This window comes from Netta rufina, assembly GCF_964035555.1.
Source record: "Netta rufina genome assembly, chromosome: 8".
NCBI lineage: Eukaryota > Metazoa > Chordata > Aves > Anseriformes > Anatidae > Netta > Netta rufina.
In genome coordinates, this window is record NC_140131.1 from 17,428,468 (window position 1) to 17,447,255 (window position 18,788).

The following is an 18,788-nucleotide window of genomic DNA, read 5'->3' on the forward strand; positions in this document are numbered from 1 at the left end:
ACTTGGAAAACGTTTAACAGTTCTTAAAAAAACAACTCTTGTGCTCTATGCTGCGTTTCTCGTAGCACTAGAAAAAAAAGATCTGAACTTTGATTCATCACCTGAAACACTCTGTCGCAGAGTTTAACTGTTAAATGCTTTGTTAAATCAGAGTTAATTAATCAGGCACAGTGGACTTGTAGGGAAGTACTGAGGGATTTTTTTTTTTTTTTTAACTTATTTTATACTTCCTACCACATTTTAAAATTCCAAGTAATGCTGCCTTCCAGCTACCTGAGAACAACCAGCACACAAAAGAGACTAACGCGCTAAAACTTGTGATTTACCTTAACTTGACATATGTCAAGTATACTTGCAGTATACGTACCGTACATTTTAATCACTTACTGTAGCTAGGCTTTTATCGTGAAACAGATAGAAAGGTTGAAGGAAAAATAGAATGTTTATGCCTAGTAAGTAAACTAACTTATTTTGTCAGCCATGTCCAGGGCTTACACTCATCTACCCTCCTTCCACTTTACTCTAGCTCTCCACAGCCATCAGTTTCTCCATGACCATGTAATCTCCAAACCAACACAAAGACTTTGTTTGGATTAGGAGCACTTTACCCGGAAAGGTCGCAGTCTCCGGCGTGAAATTTAAAAGAGAAACTTGGGGAGTCGAGAGAACAAATCAGTACTGCTCCTCCACGTACTGCTCCTCCACGAGGAGCTAACCGAAGCGAAGCACTGCCTCTGCAAATCTAGCGCAAAACGCTCCATGCGCCCATTTTGGAGAGGTTCTGACCCTATAGGAGACCTCGAGGGAGCAGCACCACGCTCCCCTCGCCGCCCCACGACGAGCGACCCCTCCGGTCCCGCTCCTCCCGTCAGGGGGCCGCGACGCTCCCGGCCCAGCCCCTGCTGCCCCTCGCCCCGCGCTTACCGCTGTCCACCTTGAAGCGCTCGTGCCTAGCCCGAAGCCCGTCGATCTCGCTCTGCTGGTCGGCCAGGAAGCGCTCCAGCTTGCCCTGCACCGCCTTGGGCAGCTTGGCGAGCTCGGCCCGCTCCAGGACCTGCTGCAGCACAGCCGCCATCTTGGCGCCGCGCGCCGCACCCCCCTGCCCAGCCACCGCCGGGCGCCGCGCAATCTTCCTGCGCGGCGGCCGGCGCGCTGACGGGCACTTCCGCTTCTGGTCGGGCATCTCCGTCCGCCATCTTGGGTGAGGCCGCACTCCCAGTCGCCCCCCGAGCACGGCTGAAACGGCGCCGCGAGGCGCTAAGACTTTGCGGCTGGGCCCGTCAGGGAACGGCTCGCTTCCGCGGGGCGTCCCGTGCGGCTGAGCGCTGCAGCGGTGGGGGGTGGGCGGAAGAGAGCGGCGCTGGGGCTTCTGCCGCACACAGCATGGCGGCCAGTCCTCTCTCTGCGTGGCCCGGGAGGCGGTGAGGGGGCGGCCGGGGCGGTCCTGGGGAGCAGAGTAGAGCCGAGCCGAGCCACTGTTGGTACGGCAGCACGGGCTGAGGCGCGGTGAAGAGCCGTGAGTTGCAGTCCGTGCCGGCTGTGTGCTTCGGCCCAGCCCTCAGCTGCTGCCCCGCCGGCCCCAGGCTGCTTTCGGCCGCAGGCGCTGCCCCCTCTGCTCCCCGGTGCCCACCGACCTCAGCCGCGGCACCTGGGGCCCTTCCCGGCACAGGGCTGCGTGTACGGGCGCGGTGAGTCCCCCTGTCCACGTGCTCTCCTGTGGTCACTGTAAAGACGGCCTCTTGGAGAGTTCACAGCCGCCTTGCTTTTAATTAATAATAATTAGGGCTAAATTTGCTCAGTGCAAACGTGCAGTGCAGCTGCTCCCTCCCAGAGGGGGCTGCATGTGGAAGCAAATGCCCCGCTCATCTCTGATGTGACGTGATGCAGAAAGAAACTGTTACTTGGAAGCATGTTTTTCCTGTCATTTTCCTCCAGGGTTTTAAAAAGCTTTCTTTCAAGTAAGGCTTGTGTGTACTTTTCCTTCTGTTTAGAGACTTGTGTTTTTAAGTTATAAAGAACTTGAAGTTCACGAAGATAGTTAATCTTTGCTAGATAAGAATTAATGTGTTCAGGATTTTTTCTCTGAGGCTTACTTTCATGTAACCGGTGTAGTTGCCACTATATACTGTGACTTCATTTGTCTTGTTTTGTAGGCTGAAAATGCAATACTGAGTCAAACCTGCAGCAATGGGTAGAACTTACTTTGTTGAGGAAGCTATTGGGCAGTATCTTTCAGACCTCAGCACGAAATTTAAACCTTATGTCACTGGCCTGTTAATAGGGCAGGTAAGTTTGTGAAGCTTGTAGCATACGTTTGTGTTAATAGGAGAAATTCCCCTTAGCTTTAATCATTGTTGTTAAGTCTATTAAATTGCATGACCATGCTATGACCAGAAAGGATGCTATAAAGTGTTTGCAGCATCAACTGCGTACTCAAGTTTCCTAAAACTTTTCTTTTTTTTTTTTTTTTTTTTTTTTCCCCTGAAAGATAGGACACAAAGAAAAGTAACTAAAAATCTCAGTTGTAAAACTTAGCATTACAATCTCGTTTAGAGTTAAGGCAAATGAATCACACGAAGGAAGTAGTTTTGTGGCAGGTTATTACAGAGTTTAACGCTACATGCTGTAAGGCAGCTTTTAGATGTATTGTGTTACATAGTATATTACCAGATTTGATATAACCCTAAGGCTGTATTTGTTCGTATTGATGTTCTTGAAAGTGTTCATCACAAAGAGACTACGTTATTCGGGCTGTTCGAACACCTCCAAAGGAAGAGCAGAAGGAAGGCAACACCAGCCCTTCAAAACTGGAGTCCATTGATGAAGAATGGATCACCGCACATGCAAGTCAGGTAGCACAGTGAGTTACTGAAGGGGATGGGAGAAACAGAAAGGAAGTATAACGTACAGAAATTTCTATCACTTCAGTAATCTCTAGCCTCTTTCTCAAAGTAAAGGAACCTTTTTAGGCACACGGTCTGGTATATTAATTAAACCGAAATACATGTATTTATTGTTTTCAAAGTTTATGATGAAACAGTGACCTGATAGGGCTGAAGTGGGAAAATCTGAAAGATACTCTCTTCTTCCATTTCAGAGGATGCGGTATGGGAAAAACAGCCTTGCTTATTTTATTTCTGCTCTCTGCATACTTCTCTCATTAGGACTTTTTGGTATATAGACACCTCTGCTGGATATCTGATTTCTATTAATACATGTTCTTTTCTATTTTTAAGGTTTCTAGAATGCTTCCTGGAGGTTTATTAGTTCTTGGTGTATTTATTATTGCAACTCCAGAACTGTCAAAAGACAGTCAAAATGCTTTGCGCAAGGTAAGTAGAGGAAAGATGAGCATAATTTTAAGTGTGTAGCTGAGTAATTTTCTATTATTGTCTTCAGTAATCATGGTTGTTTACGCTTTTAGAAATAAAGCAGCAAAAACATTCTGTTTTGATTTCTGGTTTTGAGATTGAAACCTCAGAAACTGCTGTTTTTTGGGAGTGTATGGCAGCCCTCATTTGCTAGCTTTCTGTGTCTTACAGTGTTACTGCAATAGCAATTCTTCAAATATGCTATTTTAAGGTGCTTACTAAAAGTGGGCATTCTGTCTTAAACAGAATATCTTTAGAGTTGCTTATATTAAGCTAAATCTTTGTAGCACAATCATTAGTAATGGTAGCCTATTATCTTTGTGGCTGATTGAATTGTTTAGAGGTACTTATAATAGTGTGAGTACTTATAATAGTGTGAGAAACCGGACCTATAGTTCCGGTTTCTTTTAAAGGAATATTTTGTATATAAATGTTGACTTAGTCATGTGGGGGATTATATTTAAAAACTATTTGCTACTATGTCTAGTAACATGCCTTATTGTTACAGGATCAGAGCATCTAGTGCTGCATTCACTTCTTGTTCCCTAGATATAGGTTCATTTTCTTTTTTTCATAAGACAAACATAAGTGATTTTAAATGAGTAAGATTTAAAGCCTTGGGTCCAAGACTGAACGTTGGCAGTAGAATATAGTTATAGTGCAGCATAATCAGGTCTCAACAGTGATTATTGAAACTAGAAACCAACATGAGAAAATGATTTCTGTATAGGTGATCAGTGATTGCTGAATTCAAATTTGTTTATTGGCTTAGTAGCTGTTTTGCACAGCTGCCTTTCCTGATCCTTAACCCTTAAGAATAAAGCTGTAACACTTTTTCTAAGGAGAAAAGCATACAAATTACATATGTGCTTGGTTCAGTTTAAGAGAAACCTGAATGAAGTTTGCACAAGCAACTTTTTCTTTGGAGTATTAGTCTATGAATCTTTGCTGAATGTTCTTTTAATGTGATAATTTGGTGACGTATAAGCTGTGTTTTCAGTTTATCTATAGGCATGATATTGTTTGGCTTACAACTTTTAATGCATTACAAGTTCTGGTAAATAGTCTTGCACTATTTGTGTGGAAAAATCCATAATACTTAATACTTTTTTTTAATCTTTAGATAATCTTCTCAATAGAAAAGTCTTTGACTAAAAGAAGGCTCTGGAAACCTGCTGAGGAGGAAGTCTCAGACAGAGCAGCCCTTCAAGTTTGTTCTGCTACAAAGAAGTATCCTTTATTATGAGGCCACTACCCCCCAGTCTGTTTTTTTTCTAATTATTTTTGAATAAAAGATTGTGTTAAGATTCCCAGGATTCATTTGGCCCACAAGCCGTAAAAAGCAGTGTGTCTTCTGGTTTGCTCTATTCACTGCACCATGTCCATTTAACATATGTTGTCTGTGCTTAGTGTAACCAGTCACAAGGTTTGGTATGGCAGGTGCAGCTCTCTCTTTCTTGGTATTCTGCATGAGTACCTAGGATAGGGTATCAGACTGCTCATACTAGAAACTATATTTTTCTCTGGATTAGAAGGAATGGGTGTGCTATGTTTGGTACTTTTGATGTGGAAACTGCCAGGTGAAACTCTGTGTTCTGTTACCGATAGACATAACTGTTCTTTCTTTTTTCTTCAGAACTGGAATAGAGAACAAAGTTTTAGACTGGTAGATGAATTGGGAGGGTAAATTTGTTTGAGTTTGGGTAGACCAGTAAATTGCAATCACAGTTTTCTGATTAGCCGTAAGTAAGGCTGCTGGTTTTCTCACTGCTACTAACAGTGCCTTTCACCAGTTTTCTTGATTTGTATAAAATAAAGGGAGCATCTGAAATACTGTACAACTTAAGATTGCAGTTAAGTGGTGCTCTAATGGTAGTGGGGAAGTGTCAAGCGTGTGGACACTAGTGCTGCAGAAGGATGTTGTGTCCGTTGATAACAGGATAAGCACAAGAAAAAGCAAGATTTTCCAGAGAAAAGTGAGAGAAACTAGGACAGATTGCAAATGTGTACATTGGTGGTTGTAAAAACACGTTGATCTTAGTACTTGTAAGAGATGGGACAGCATCACTATGGTAGTTTGAATTTACAGTCAAATGTATTTGTACTTCTTTTTTTTTTTTTTTTACACTAATGAAAGATGCAAATTTTCTTCAAAGCATATACTGGAGAAGAATTTACTGTATAAAGGATAGAGTAATTGTTCTTACTTGCTTTTTACTTTTCACTGAATCTTTTTCTTTAAGTAGTGAAGAATAGTTTGCCGAACCTACGATGTACAAGATCCAAAGGTAAGTTTGACTTGTGTTTTTGCACAGCTTTTAATGCATGACAATGTTCAAAAAGGAACAACAAACAAACAAAAAACCATTATGTTAGTTATGTACTGTTTTGTATAGACACTTTCTTGTTTATTTCTTCGTTCAGAGTTCAGCTAAACCAGCAGATTGGAAATATCAGAGTGCTCTGTCTGCTTCCTGGTTGTCTTTGGACTGCACAGTAAATGTTAATATCCACATTCCACTTCTTGCTACTTCACCCAACCATGACTTGGAGAAGAATACCAAGGTAACTAACTGGTTGCACCAGCCTTGTATTTAATTTCTACAGTATTTTTTCTGCTGAAAATTACATGAGACAAAGATTTGAATACACAGTGTGAGTAGCTGAGTAGGACTAGTAAGCAGGGGATGTTTGACACTATTATTCATCTTTTAAATGTTATCTGAAGTTACTGTGAAGCATTCCTAGTATGAAAAATGCTGAAATATTTTTTTTTTCTGCTATGCTTAGTGTTGGCAGTTCCCTTTTCTCAGAATTATTGGCAAGGTCACGAGGATCCTAATTAAAGTCTCTTCCCTTTCACCTGGTGAAAGGTTGCACCCAGTTAAAATGGGTGGGGTGCTTTTAATACAAATTAACTTTAATAGAATTTACAAAAATATAATCATGTGTTGCATCTCTGGGGTAGCACTTATCCATTAAGAAATGAATATTTTAATATATTCTGAATACTTTGTTTTTAAGATTTGGTGTAGAAAAATATATAAAAGTATTTCATAGACTTTAGAACCTCCTCAGAGTAACTTCTGAAACATGTATTTCTCTAGTCTTCAGCATGATACTGGCCAAATCCTTTAGTGAAGTTCTTTTTATGAATTTTTTGCCTTTGCTTTTCTTAAAGAATGGATTAAATCGATGGTCAAAACAGATAGAGGACAGCGTTTTCCTGATCAATGGACAAGTTAAAGATGATGATACAGAGCTGCTGGAAGGACAGGTGAGTGCTGTACAACAAGGAATTAAACTCTAATAGATTTGTACTTAGAACTCCTTGTGTAATAAAACAGTGAATTGGAGGTCTTCTGTACAATGTTGGTTGATGCAAGTGGCCTCTTGCAAATAAGTAATGCACAAGACTCCTTGTTTTCCCATCCTCACTGCAATAAATTGCCTCTTCTTCCTCTACCACAGTAAAAGCAATTATTGTGTGTGAAGTCTGACTAAACATTTTTCTATATGTTGTCTCTGGCTTTTTTGCCTCATTAAACAACCTGAGTCAGGTGTAAATGCAGGTGATGAGATTTCTAAGACCTATGTGTGTCAAAATGCTCAATAAATAGTGGTTGCCATGTTCATATCTCCTTTGAGTTTTGTAATTATGTTCTCATGGCTGTTTTCCATAAGTTTCTGTCTCTTAAAGGCTATAAACTAGGGCACATTTTATGTTATTGTGAAGATAACTGTAAAGTAGCTTGACATAACTGATTCAGGAAGATTTTTCCTATTTCATCTGACATACTCATTTTCTCTCAGAAAAAGTTAAGAGGAAATACTCAATACAGCACTCAGATTTCTGACGTCAAGGTTTTGACACAGCTGGTAAGTAGTGCACTCTGATACAATACAATAAAAATGAAAGAACATTTTTAAATGTTGTCTAGAAATCCAGCTTAATTTATCGCAAGGTATTTTCCCCGTTGGATATTGACTGTGAAACTGACTATGGACAGATTGGAATGCTTTTTGTCTTTGAAATTATCATAGTGTGATAGTCATGTTGTATAAGAATTGCACAATATAGTTGTGAGGAAAATTTGAACCGCTGGTTAGAGAAATTAAGTCCTACGAACTAATTCAGTTAATAGTAGGACACCTGTACCTCCCTGCATACAATATGTTCACAGTGACTGCATTCTGATGTTCAGAATGAACCCCATGCTTTAGTTTGTCATGGCTATCTTCGGACGTTTACTTGAATGCTTTCATCAGAAGCTCAGTCACTGGTTTGGGGTTAAGATACAGATCCTGTGAGCTGAATCATAATCTGGAGCTGTTGGGTCTGTATTAGAAGTTTCCACTCCAGCCGAGCTTATGTTGATGTGACGTTTTAATTAGGTGCCCCAGCCATGTTTGTAAAGCCCAATGTATAGGCATTGTTTTGTAGGCTTCCATTTGTAAACAGGTCAACCTGTTTTGGCACATAGTATTCTCTAAAGTTGCATCTAGAAAAGCATTTATAAAGTGTCATTTTTAAAACTTGAGAGAAACTAATGTACTTTTGTTGATACCTTGCTCCAATGGTTAATTGCTTCGGAGGAAGGAAAGCTTTTTATTTTGACATTATTGTAGACTCATAGAATGGTTTGGGTTGGAGGGGACCTTAAGGATTATCTGGTTCCAACCCCCTGCCATGGGCAGGGACACCTCCCACTACAGCTGTGTGCTCAAAGCTCCATCAAACCTGGTCTTCACTTCCAAGGGTGGAGCATCTGCAGCTTCTCTAGGCAACCTGTTCCAGTGCCTCACCACCCTTATAGTAAAGAATTTCCTCTTCATATCTAATCTAAATTTACCCTTTTAATTTAGAACCATTACACTTTTTTAAAAGGTTTCCAGTCATGACATGATTCAGTTAAGCAGTTCATGTGGAAGTTACGAATCCACTTGTTTCCAGGTATTGTCTTAACGAGTACATTCTAGAAAGCATTTTGTTTTGGTAATCAGGTTAACTATTTGTACGCAGCAGCAATTCGATACAGTTCTGAACATGACCAGATTTGTGACTTATTGCTGATTGATGGGATGGCTTTCAGGATACCCTAGGTTATGCTTACTACATAGTAAATGTATAAACCTCTAAATAATAAGAATAAAAAAAAGCCACAAGCCACTTCCGTGAAAGGTTTAAGAAATCCTAAAATCACAAAATATGGAATGTCTGGCAAAGTAAATACATCATACATAATGGAAAAGGAGAGAGATTCTTAGTTGTAGCTAACAAAACAAACAAACAAAACCCAAAAAATTATGAGGGAAGACAGATTATGTGTAAACATCTTAAGGTATGCTATTAATTTCCTAGTTCTGTTTTTTTTTCTTAATCGTGCTGCAAGTGCCTAGGTAACAAGATAAAATTGAAACATTTATTTTTCAGTGCCAGGGTTCAAGTCATAGATCAACGGCAACAGTCCAAGTCTGCAGTGGTTCCATAAATCTCAAAGGTGCTGTGAAATGCAGAGCCTACGTGCATAACAACAAGCCAAAAGTTAAAGAAGCTGTTCAGGTAGTGAAAAGGTGAACTAGCAGTTCATCAGATTTGTGTTTTTTTTTTTTTTTTCCAAAATACTTGAAGTTTATCATACCGTTTTTTCTTTTCCAAAATTGTAAGGTCTAAACTGGTGTTGCAACATTCACCTCTTGAACTTAAAGGTTTGTTTCTGAAATCAATTGTGTGTGTGATAAATTCAATTCCTTTCTCGCTTTTAGCAGATAGGTCTTCTGTTAATGCTATTCTCTGGTGAATCTTTGCACAATTCATAAACATGATTAGGCAGTGACAATTCTTTTTTAAATTAAGAAAATATTTCAGACTGTATATTTATGTACACATAAATGAGAAAATCTAGTTTTGTTCAGTGTTTTTTCTTGTTTCTTATTAAATCAATGCCTTGATTTTCTTTTGTTTTTAGTAGTAATTTTTAGTTTTTAATTTAGAAATTCAGAAAAAAAAATAGAAATTTTTAATTAAAAAAAAATCAGAAAGTTTTAGTTCTATTTTTTTTGTCTGCTTTCATCTTTGCTTTGTTGTTTTCTGGTTTATATTCTTGTGATGTTAGCTTGTCTTTATTGTACTTTTAATTCTCTTTAGAGTGTTTATTGTCTGTAAAACTAATCTTTCAACAAGGACTTCACCTATGAGGGACTTCTTTTGTTGTTTCTTACTAGTCAAAAGGTTTGCAGATGTCTTTTATATAGCTCATGCTTTGTCTTTCTCTTTGCAGGCTTTGAAAAGAGACATAATAAACACATTGAATGATCGTTGTGAAATACTTTTTGAGGATCTCGTTATAAATGAAGGACCTCACAAAAAAAGTAGGAATTCATGGAAACATCCATTTACACTTGCAGTGAATTTTGTGTTTTTATAGAAGAATCAGCTGGCATACAGAATTTCCACTATACTTAGAGCAGAGTAAAAAGCAAATGGCACAGTTTCTATTCGGCAGCCCTTACTTTTTCTTAAATCCAGAGAATTTGGTTAAGTTTCTATATGTTCATTGGTATCAGAGTTTTCAAACAAACTTTGTGTTCAGTTCTAACCACAAAATGCAGTCTCAGCCTCTTTCTCAATGATTGTGAATTCTCTAATTTTTTTTATAATTCTGTAGTTGAAGCTCCTGTTATTGAACTCCTAATTGTAACTAGCACACTAGTGCTGTGTGTTTTTTTTTTTTTTTTACATCTCCCTATGGTATTCCTATTAATATTGAAATTAAAGATACAAAGTTTGTCAAGATTAAAGAACGAGCCGGACATGGCTTTATTCTTACATTATCCGTATTATGAATGCTAGTGGAGGTGATCTTTGAAGTCCAGTACTTCATCTCTGTTAAATTAAATATTGCATTGTATCTGGTCATTATGGTGTGCAAAAGTATCCTAACTCTCATTTTTTAATTAAATATGCAAATATATCATCCATGTTGGCTCTTCCCACAGAACTTCTAATCACTTCAGATTTCATTTTATAGGCTTGGTATCATTTAAAGAAGTAGATCGTACTTCAATACCACTAATAATTGCTAAATCGCTTTGGCTTGAATTTATCAGAGCATTCTAACAGAAGCCAGAACATGATGCAAGTTGATCTCATGACAATAAAAGTTGTCCTGATTATATTAAAAACCGATGGGATGTGTACAGAGACCAAATCTGCTAGCTCATGCTGGATGATTCTTTAAACTTCTTTGAGACAGTGTTATCACTATTATCTACTTTTTTTTTAAATATTAGTTGAAATATCTGTTTGAAGATCATATATAGAGGACAACCTTGTAGGAGATAGGATCTTTTGTAGTGGTTTTAGAAAAGATGGAAAAGAAATAGAAACAAGTTGATTGTATAAAGAAAAAGAATTTGTGTTCAAAATTATCATTTACTTTAGGATAACAGTTCTTTTTGGTGTACTAGTAATGTAGAATGGTATGTCAGCTAACTTTTATCTGAACTCCGTGCTTTAAAGTTGATGCTTTTATTTGCATGCAGTTTTCAGTTTCCTCTTTAGATGGCACCCATGCTTTGTGGTTGCGAACATGCAAAAAAAGCAGCCAAGTGTTTGCAAATCCTCTCTGTTGTTGAAATTATGTGCTGTCCTGCTTATCTTAAGTCTTTCCCAGAGTTCTTTGGCTAGTTATTGTAAACATGATAAAAAGTCTGTTTAACATTTTATAGTCTATTTTGGAGGTCTCTCAGATATTTCTGGAGAGAGTAATGTGAAAACATAAATCAGTATAATCGCAGCCAGAACTTTCATAAAATAGTAACAACTAAACAAACCATGCTTGAAATCAGGATTTTTACATGGAAACCTTGAGCAGGTCTTTTGCAATAGCTTTGTTTCTCTGTCAGAGATTAATTAAGAATCTTATCATAACTGACAAGGCATTTATTTGGATGGTATTTTTCCCCATTTTCTCTTAGATTTTGAGAGGGTATATCATGTCTTACCTCAGAGACTGTTTGTCCCTTTTGCTGGATCCAGTGTGATGCTCAGTGATTATAAGTTCGGTGATGAGGCTGCTGTAGAAATTCAGGAACGTTTTGTTGAGATGTTGGACCAATCTGTGCAAGATGAAGATATCCATATAGCAGAAGAACTTAACACAGGTAAACAAAGTATCTGAGAACTAGGATAGAAGGAATCTGTGATTACTGAAATGTTGACTAATATCATAGGCCTGTTTTTCCCAGATATGGAATGTAGTATGTTTAAGGTTGGTTTCCTTGTCAAGCTTAAACATCTTGTTATATAAATCTAATTACATTTTGTATGTATTTCTGAAAAATGGTAAGGGTTCTTGCAGCTTCTGAGTTTGGCTTGTAACAGAGTGCTTGCCCTCCAGAAAAAACTATGCTTTTTCATTGCTTGCGTTATCTGTGCAACTATGGTTGCAGCCTATGAAGTTCAGACATATAGTAGAAGATGAAACTGTTAGCAAAAAAAAAAAAAAAGAAAGTCTTTCAAGAAGTTTGCATGATAAGACCCCTTCAAAAATATCAAGTCCCTTCTTTGTTCTGAGCATTGTAATTTATGTACCAAATATGGTGCTTCAAAATTGAAGTTTTGTGGTTCATTTGAAAGGGAAAGAAAATCAACAGAGATTTTCATCTACTTATAAGTTTATGATCTGTCTGAGACATTTTTTAATACAGCTATTGTTATAACTGTTTATTTTTTTCTGAATAATCTGACTTAAATTGTTTCATATTTTTTCCATATGAGTTTTATTTTAACGTTGAAGCCAAATCTGTGAAATGGATCTAGTAATACTTCCTGTCACCTCTTGGAAGAGATTCCTCCCACATGTTGTTATGAGCTACTGGTTAGAGTTTTGTAACATGAATACAAAAAAAGCCTCAGTGATTCACAGATAATAGCAGTAAACACTTTTTTATATTGATACTTGTGGGCAAAAAAAGGAGATGTTTAGCCAACATGCGCTCAAAGTTCAACTGTGATTACTGATACTCTGTGTACTCAGGGTTTTTTTTGTATTTCTTAATTTGAGAACTAACCACAAATTCATATGTCTTTTTGAATAAATCAGTATTCCTAGGTGTTAGCTAAACCTGTTAGCAGTGAATGACTCCTCAAGTTGAGAAGTAAAAGATGTCCACAGCTCAAGAGCCTAAAGAAAAAACAGTAAAGCCAATAAAAATCTGCCTTGTATTATAAGAGTAACTTTAGTAATCTTAAAGCTAATTGTTAGTGAGCATTAAACAATTAGCATAACTTAGGGAAGTAAATTAATATTGTTGTAGCAGCACTAAAGGTAGGTGTGTGTGGGGAAACATGATGACTCAGTTGGGGTTTATTGCTTATGTAAGGATGTATGATCTGGAGGCAGGAGGAAAGCATAATTTAGAGTAACAGTAATGCATCACAAAGATTTGATGCCACTAATATGTCTAAAGTGATGTCCAGATACCCAAATTCACTTTGTCAGCTGTTCTCATCACTTGCTGGTTATAGGGCTAGGCACATGGTATTTCTTTAATGTGAATTAAAGTAAACATATAGAAGAAGAAAGGGGAAAAACATACTAAAATGATTTCAGAAAAAAAAGTTAAGACCTGTTAAGAACTGACCTTGCCCCAGTGAACACCTAAATGTTTGTCTATAAGAGTGAGTTCTGTTAACAGTGGTGGTGGCAATAATGCTATGAACGCCGTGCTGTTTGATTCTGATAATTATCGCTGTGAAATTATTAGCTTGTCATTTGTTAAAATGCCTCTTCATTTTTATTAATCCTAGGAGGCCATTTTAGAAATTAGACCTGTTAGCTGCCTGCTCTTCCCACCCCCCCACTATTATCTATTGTAAAGAAAAGCATTCATTTGGCAGCTTGACTTTTATTGTTACTTTGAGATGAAGTTTTCATAGATTGCTGTAAACATGTTTTTGTGGCATAAATTTGGGGTTTCCCTTGTGTATTCACAGTGCATCATCCTAATATGGGTGGGATTTGTTGTTTCTCAGAGCTTGGAGCTGGCTTTAGTAATGACAGTCAATATTCACTAATACTATAAATTGTTTTGCTGTGAGTTTTGACGTCTTTCTGTTTGTATCCCAATTATTGTGGTTTTAGACACCAACCTTGAATTAACTGTGGGAATTATTTCCATTACAAAATTGTGGGGAACCTTTGCTTTTAAAAAGTACTGTTTAAAATTCAAAAAAATGAGCAGGCTTTTTAAATGATACTCTTTAAAACAGGAAACTTGTCAAGAAGAACATCCAGTCAATGCAATGTTAAGATTTTTTTTTTTAAACGGCATTTAGTCAGCACATATGACAAAGATATTTTGAGAGGGTCAGGTGTGCTTTCTTAATATGGCCTGCTGCTGTCTCCTGCAGTTTTATTCTCTTAATTCTTTGAACAGCTCTCCAGTGAGGTCGCTATGGGCCATGCTTTAAAATTGTTACTTGGAAAAGAGAACAAAAATGACCTATTTGTAATTGAAAGGTATAAACGTCTCTAACACTGTGGTTTCAAGGTATTTAGTACTTTAATACATGCAATTGAAAGCTCTGCATTTATTATTGGCTTTACTAAATCCCTGTTCCTCCTTGGGGTGGAGGATGTTAAATACACTAAGTAGATGAGGTGGTGGTGGTAATCTCTTCCCCATCTTTGTTAGAAAATTGAAGAATTAATGAAGAATTAAGGATTCATATAATTGGTAATGGAAAGCTTCTGCTTTCAAAAACTCCTTGTGATTTATACCACAGCTGCTTCAAATACAGGCCTTCCATAACTTAATGGTATAAATACCTTCAGTAACTAAATTGTGTTTTTTTTTTTTACTGCTTCTTTCCTTTTTTTTTTCCCTGAGCAAGTGAGCTTTGTTGCCTTGATGTGCAGCTTCAACAGTTTCTTTCAGAGAGGTGTAACTGTCCTTAAAACAGTGGGTAAAAAAAAAAAAATAAAGCTAAAGGGCCCAAACTGCCCTACTTGCTCATCAGAAATAAAGGAGAAGGTAATCTGCTGGATCTAGGCTTCAATGGGGACCCAAGAAATATGGTCAACTTCTCTAAAAGTAAGATGCTATTTAGGGAAGTGAAAACTATTAAGTACTTTAGAGAGAATGTGATGCTCTTATTTTGCTGGTTAAGGTATTTACTTGAAAAGCTATCTTGTAACAGTTAATAGCTTATTTAATGTATGCTTATTTAATGTATGCATACATATGTATGAAGGAGATATCTGCAACTTGTTTTCCTTTGCACAGAAAAAATAATGATGAAACTACGTCCTCAAATGGACTTTAAAGTGATGATAATTCCCATTCAAAAAATCACTCCCATGCATTGAAATTTTTTGCCATTATTTTATGTATTTTGTGCAGGTTGCAGAGACGTCTTAAAGCTGTGTTTATGCTTGGTGTGTGTGTGTATGTGTGTGTATATATGTATATATATATATACTGTTAAGTTTCATATCAAACAGTTCTTAACTGCTATGCTGTAGTACATCCTATACAAAGCCGGTCGATTCAGGGGTAGAAATGGCTAAAAACAGTTTGTAAAAGATGAGTTTGAATGCTTTTTTTGAAACTGAAGATATTGTGCAAGTCAGACTTAAGATTCTGAAGATATGTATACATGACTCATCTTACATGACAGAAACAGCCCATCTGATCACACACTTGGTTTATACGTTCCCCCATATTTTATGATAAAGTACTTTTCCATGAATCATTAGCACATGAATCATAATGGGATGTGCCTTGTATTAGTCAGCTATGCAATTTGTAATTAAAGCAGATTGACAATCTCACTCTGGAAATGGGAAATCCATTTATTATTTAGATCAATATTTTGTAGACATGATAATTGGCACTGCTATATTTTTTTTCCTCTTTGTTTTCAGAACAGGAGCAGTTTGTTAGTCTGTCTCATATGTCTGGGGTAGCTGCTGTAGCATTTCTACTAGAATAAACTGTTGTTTCTAACATAAATATACTTTGTAAAGTTGATAGTATTTTGCATTAACATAAGTATGAAATGCAGATGTTAGCTTTTCACCTGATATTGTTCACTTGATTTCCATGCAGTTGATATTTGTCCAGTTACTGAAAACACAGATGACACACAACAGAAACAACTGACAAAAGCAACGTTGCTGATGAAACTGCAACAAAATATGGGTATGTTACTTCATTGTTTCTGCTGTGGCAAATCAGAAATTCTAATGGGTTCTTTTCACTAAAGTTTGCTTCCATGGTGGTGTTGTTATTCTCACAGCTGGCAAGGTTAATTTAAAAATGTCTTAATCCCTCCTGCTGTCCTGATGCAACAGCTTTTTAAAGATGTGCCCTGATTTCACAGCTGTAGAGGCAGGGCGTTTTGGGGGAGGAAAGAACTGCAAGCTGCTGTTTGAACAAAACCAGTGCTTGCAGTTTGTTCAGCCTACAAGTTGATACAGAAAGCTTAAGTAGATTTTCCTTTGTTGGAGAGCCATCACTTCTATAATTCTGTAGTTGGAAAAACAAAACTACAGTTGAGTGGCTTGTTCAAGTAGGCATATCGTGAAATTGGCTAGAGACTTATTAAGCTTCTTCTTATGCTGATAAATATGTATGGGCTTGGGTAGTAATTGTCAGCCTCAGAAACTGGGGGAAGAGCAGTCGTAGAACTCCTCCAACTACAACATCTCCATGATATCCCTTGGTCTAGCTCTCATGCATCTGGCTGCACTTATTGGAATTCTCTTTGCTGTGAGCTTTGACTACCTTTTTGTCTTATAATAATTACACTTCAGTCATCAAAACAATATCATTTGTTTTCCGTTAATTCTTAAGCCTAGAACATGGTAACTGGAAGATTAAAGCAGAAGAGTATTAATTTCTGTTTGTTTTGCATATAACCATGTTTTCCTGTGAATCATCAGTCCTTTTTTTTTCCTGTACTTAGCTTTTGGGGTGGCTTTTACTGTTTTTCCTCTTGCTTGTCATTCACATTGACCCTGCCCTCCACACCCTAGCTGCTCATGACTGTGCTGCCACTGCCACTCATTGAATTATTTTCTTTTGTTGTTTTTAGGTGTGGTAATAGCAGCTGCTGTTGCAGTCTTTGCATCAATCTTCTCTTTCAATTACTTCAGTGACTGAAATCAAGAAAAAGAAGCCTCATTGACATATTGATCAGTAATCACACTTACACAAGGCTGAAACATCTGAGTTTAATACATTAGTAACTGAGAATTGTTACTCAAATGACACCAGTTAGATGTGCAATATAAATTCTAATGATACCTTCAGCTACCTTGTTCTAGCACATAGTTACTATATCAGGTAGCCAGTGAATCAAGTTCTTAAGAAGCCAGCTCTACTACTGTGTATAAATAATAGTAGTATGCTCTAGAAAGAGCCCCTAAACCAATACAGAACCTCAATTTTTCTCCGACTTGCTATTTTAATGTAAAATGCTCCTCATGGTGTTTTTCAGGCTATTGGTAATACTAGCAGAGTTTCCCGGTATGGGAATTCTTGCTTTAGAGGTTCCATTGTTAAGAGAAATCTTATCTCATTAAACTTAATTAGGGAAAAACTAGGTTTTATGAAGCCAACATCTCACCACATGCATTTTTAGGCAATATTAGTTAACTGTCTTACTAGGTGTACAAATAGTTTCTGGTAGACTAATTCAGACTGCAAATACCTTAGTTTAAGACCCGGAAAACTCAGAAATCAGTAAAATATATTGAACTTCTGGGATATAGATATGCTGTCTTTTACTTGCTGACTTCTGATGACAATTTCTCTGTCCAGTCCTGATTCAGTCATCTTTCTCTTAAAATGTTAACTATTTCAGCAACAGCTTCATCTAGGTAGCTCTAATTATCTTTTAGATAACTAAGTTGTCAAAATTTGTTTGCTAATCATGACTTATAGAATATAAGCAGATAATTTTTCATTATAAGATATTCTCCTGGGTATGTTAGGCGATAACATTATTGTAAACTTGCCATGAGGAAAGCAGGAGGAAGGAAAAACTCCAGTGAAATTAGTAAAGGCAATGCATATATAAAATATGATGTTTGTTTGGATCTGAATTACAATAGAATAGAATTCCAGATTTTAGGGCATTTTAATACCACTGCAAATTTCTTTTTAGTGTAAAGGTTCTGGAGCACTATGGAAAATAAACACTTAGGTTCTAAAGCATAATCAAGTATGTATTGATACCTTTAATAAAAGGCAACAATGAAAAGGATGCATTTTAAATCCTCTTGTCTCTGTATTCTGTTTTCACATATTTGTTAAAATTATCTGCTTTGAGTGTTGAACTGTGTTTTGGGACACAGTGCTATCTTCTGTGCTCAGTATTGCTCAAGTAGAGCCTCTCAGGGAAAAGTGAATGTTATAATTGGAAACACTGCTTTCAGGTAAGTCCTTCAGCTGCTGCATATTTTATAGATGCGTGTTGCTCTGTGCAAATGAGTGGAATCAGTATACAAAGTGACATTATGCAAAAGCAGTCAATTCCGGCACTCCTATGGTGGAAGTTGGGTGCTGTCCAGAAAATGAGATGAATTTACCGATGTGTTTCAAAACATGCTTGGTCTAAAAATTGTTTTACTACAGCCTCTATAAGAAGGTAGGGCAGGGTAATAACGGGAAGAAACAGTTGGGTTTTTTTCCTTACCTGTCGTTCTATTTGTCTCATTCCTGTCTGGGTCTCTGGAGGACCAGGGCTTGATTTCGTAGAAGTTCCCTCTTGCTTTTTTAAACAAGCATGCTCTTAAACTTGTATCCACTTGATATTTTCTTGTCCAAGTGTGGCTGTTGTCTGGCTTACTTAATGGTTAAATGATTTGGTATGAGATTAGAAAAAGCGTGATCTTTGTACCCTAAACAACAACAACAAAGTCACTAAGTTGCACCCCTCTTGCCAGTCTCCAGCTGGAGTTTGCCTGCAGTTTCTGTGGGTGTATTTTACTCAAAACTAAGCCAAGGAAGGGGGAAGTACAACATTTGAGACACTTGCACCCGAAAGGAAAATTGTCATGAAATACTCTTCCTATGGCTCTTCGTTGTGTTTGGCAGCTCTGGTACAAAAAGTACAGCTTGTTTAGATGTTCCATGGATCCCCTTGCAAAGAACTCTATTCTCCCTTCTACATGCAGGCATATTTCAAAGTGTACTAAATGATCTTTGTGATGTTATCACATTAATTGTAAAATTAAGCCTTCAGTTTATAATTTCCTAAGTATCAAGGATCTATGATAGTTTAGTATTGTAGTTTGAGGTTGGAAGAAGGTGAAGAAAGAAGTTGCCCTTGATGAGCTTTCTGCTTTAATAAAGGAGACTGCATTTTGTAACTACCTGTGCAGTAAGAAAACAATTCAACAC

General features: G+C 37.4%; 2 protein-coding genes across 8 annotated transcripts in view; one reads left to right on the plus strand and one right to left on the minus strand.

The window, feature by feature from the left end:
• The window catches only part of TPR (translocated promoter region, nuclear basket protein), a 43,255-nt gene extending 42,172 nt beyond the window's left edge, over positions 1–1,083 (minus strand). For all 5 annotated transcript variants that reach the window (XM_084291202.1, XM_084291201.1, XM_084291200.1 and 2 more), the window contains exon 1: positions 925–1,083. In XM_084291202.1, coding sequence (XP_084147328.1) covers positions 925–1,075 — 151 coding nt within the window. In that variant the 5' untranslated portion in view covers positions 1,076–1,083. The remainder of the gene's footprint in view (positions 1–924) is intronic.
• A 91-nt stretch (positions 1,084–1,174) lies between these two features.
• Positions 1,175–17,649, plus strand: ODR4 (odr-4 GPCR localization factor homolog). 3 transcript variants are annotated; one of them, XM_084290939.1, is made up of 15 exons: positions 1,290–1,688; positions 1,800–1,958; positions 2,154–2,286; positions 2,721–2,852; positions 3,237–3,332; positions 4,495–4,601; positions 5,623–5,659; positions 5,796–5,936; positions 6,553–6,648; positions 7,185–7,250; positions 8,806–8,934; positions 9,653–9,743; positions 11,352–11,537; positions 15,489–15,581; positions 16,477–17,649. In XM_084290939.1, the coding sequence occupies exons 3-15, from the start codon at positions 2,188–2,190 to the stop codon at positions 16,542–16,544; spliced, it is 1,341 nt and encodes a 446-aa protein (XP_084147065.1). In that variant the 5' UTR covers positions 1,290–1,688; positions 1,800–1,958; positions 2,154–2,187; the 3' UTR covers positions 16,545–17,649. The 3 variants fall into 3 exon arrangements, with proteins under 3 accessions (XP_084147067.1, XP_084147066.1, XP_084147065.1); XM_084290941.1 differs by lacking the exons at positions 1,290–1,688; positions 1,800–1,958 and adding an exon at positions 1,175–1,201; XM_084290940.1 differs by lacking the exon at positions 1,800–1,958 and having other exon boundaries at positions 1,289–1,688.
• The last annotated feature ends 1,139 nt before the right edge of the window (positions 17,650–18,788 follow it).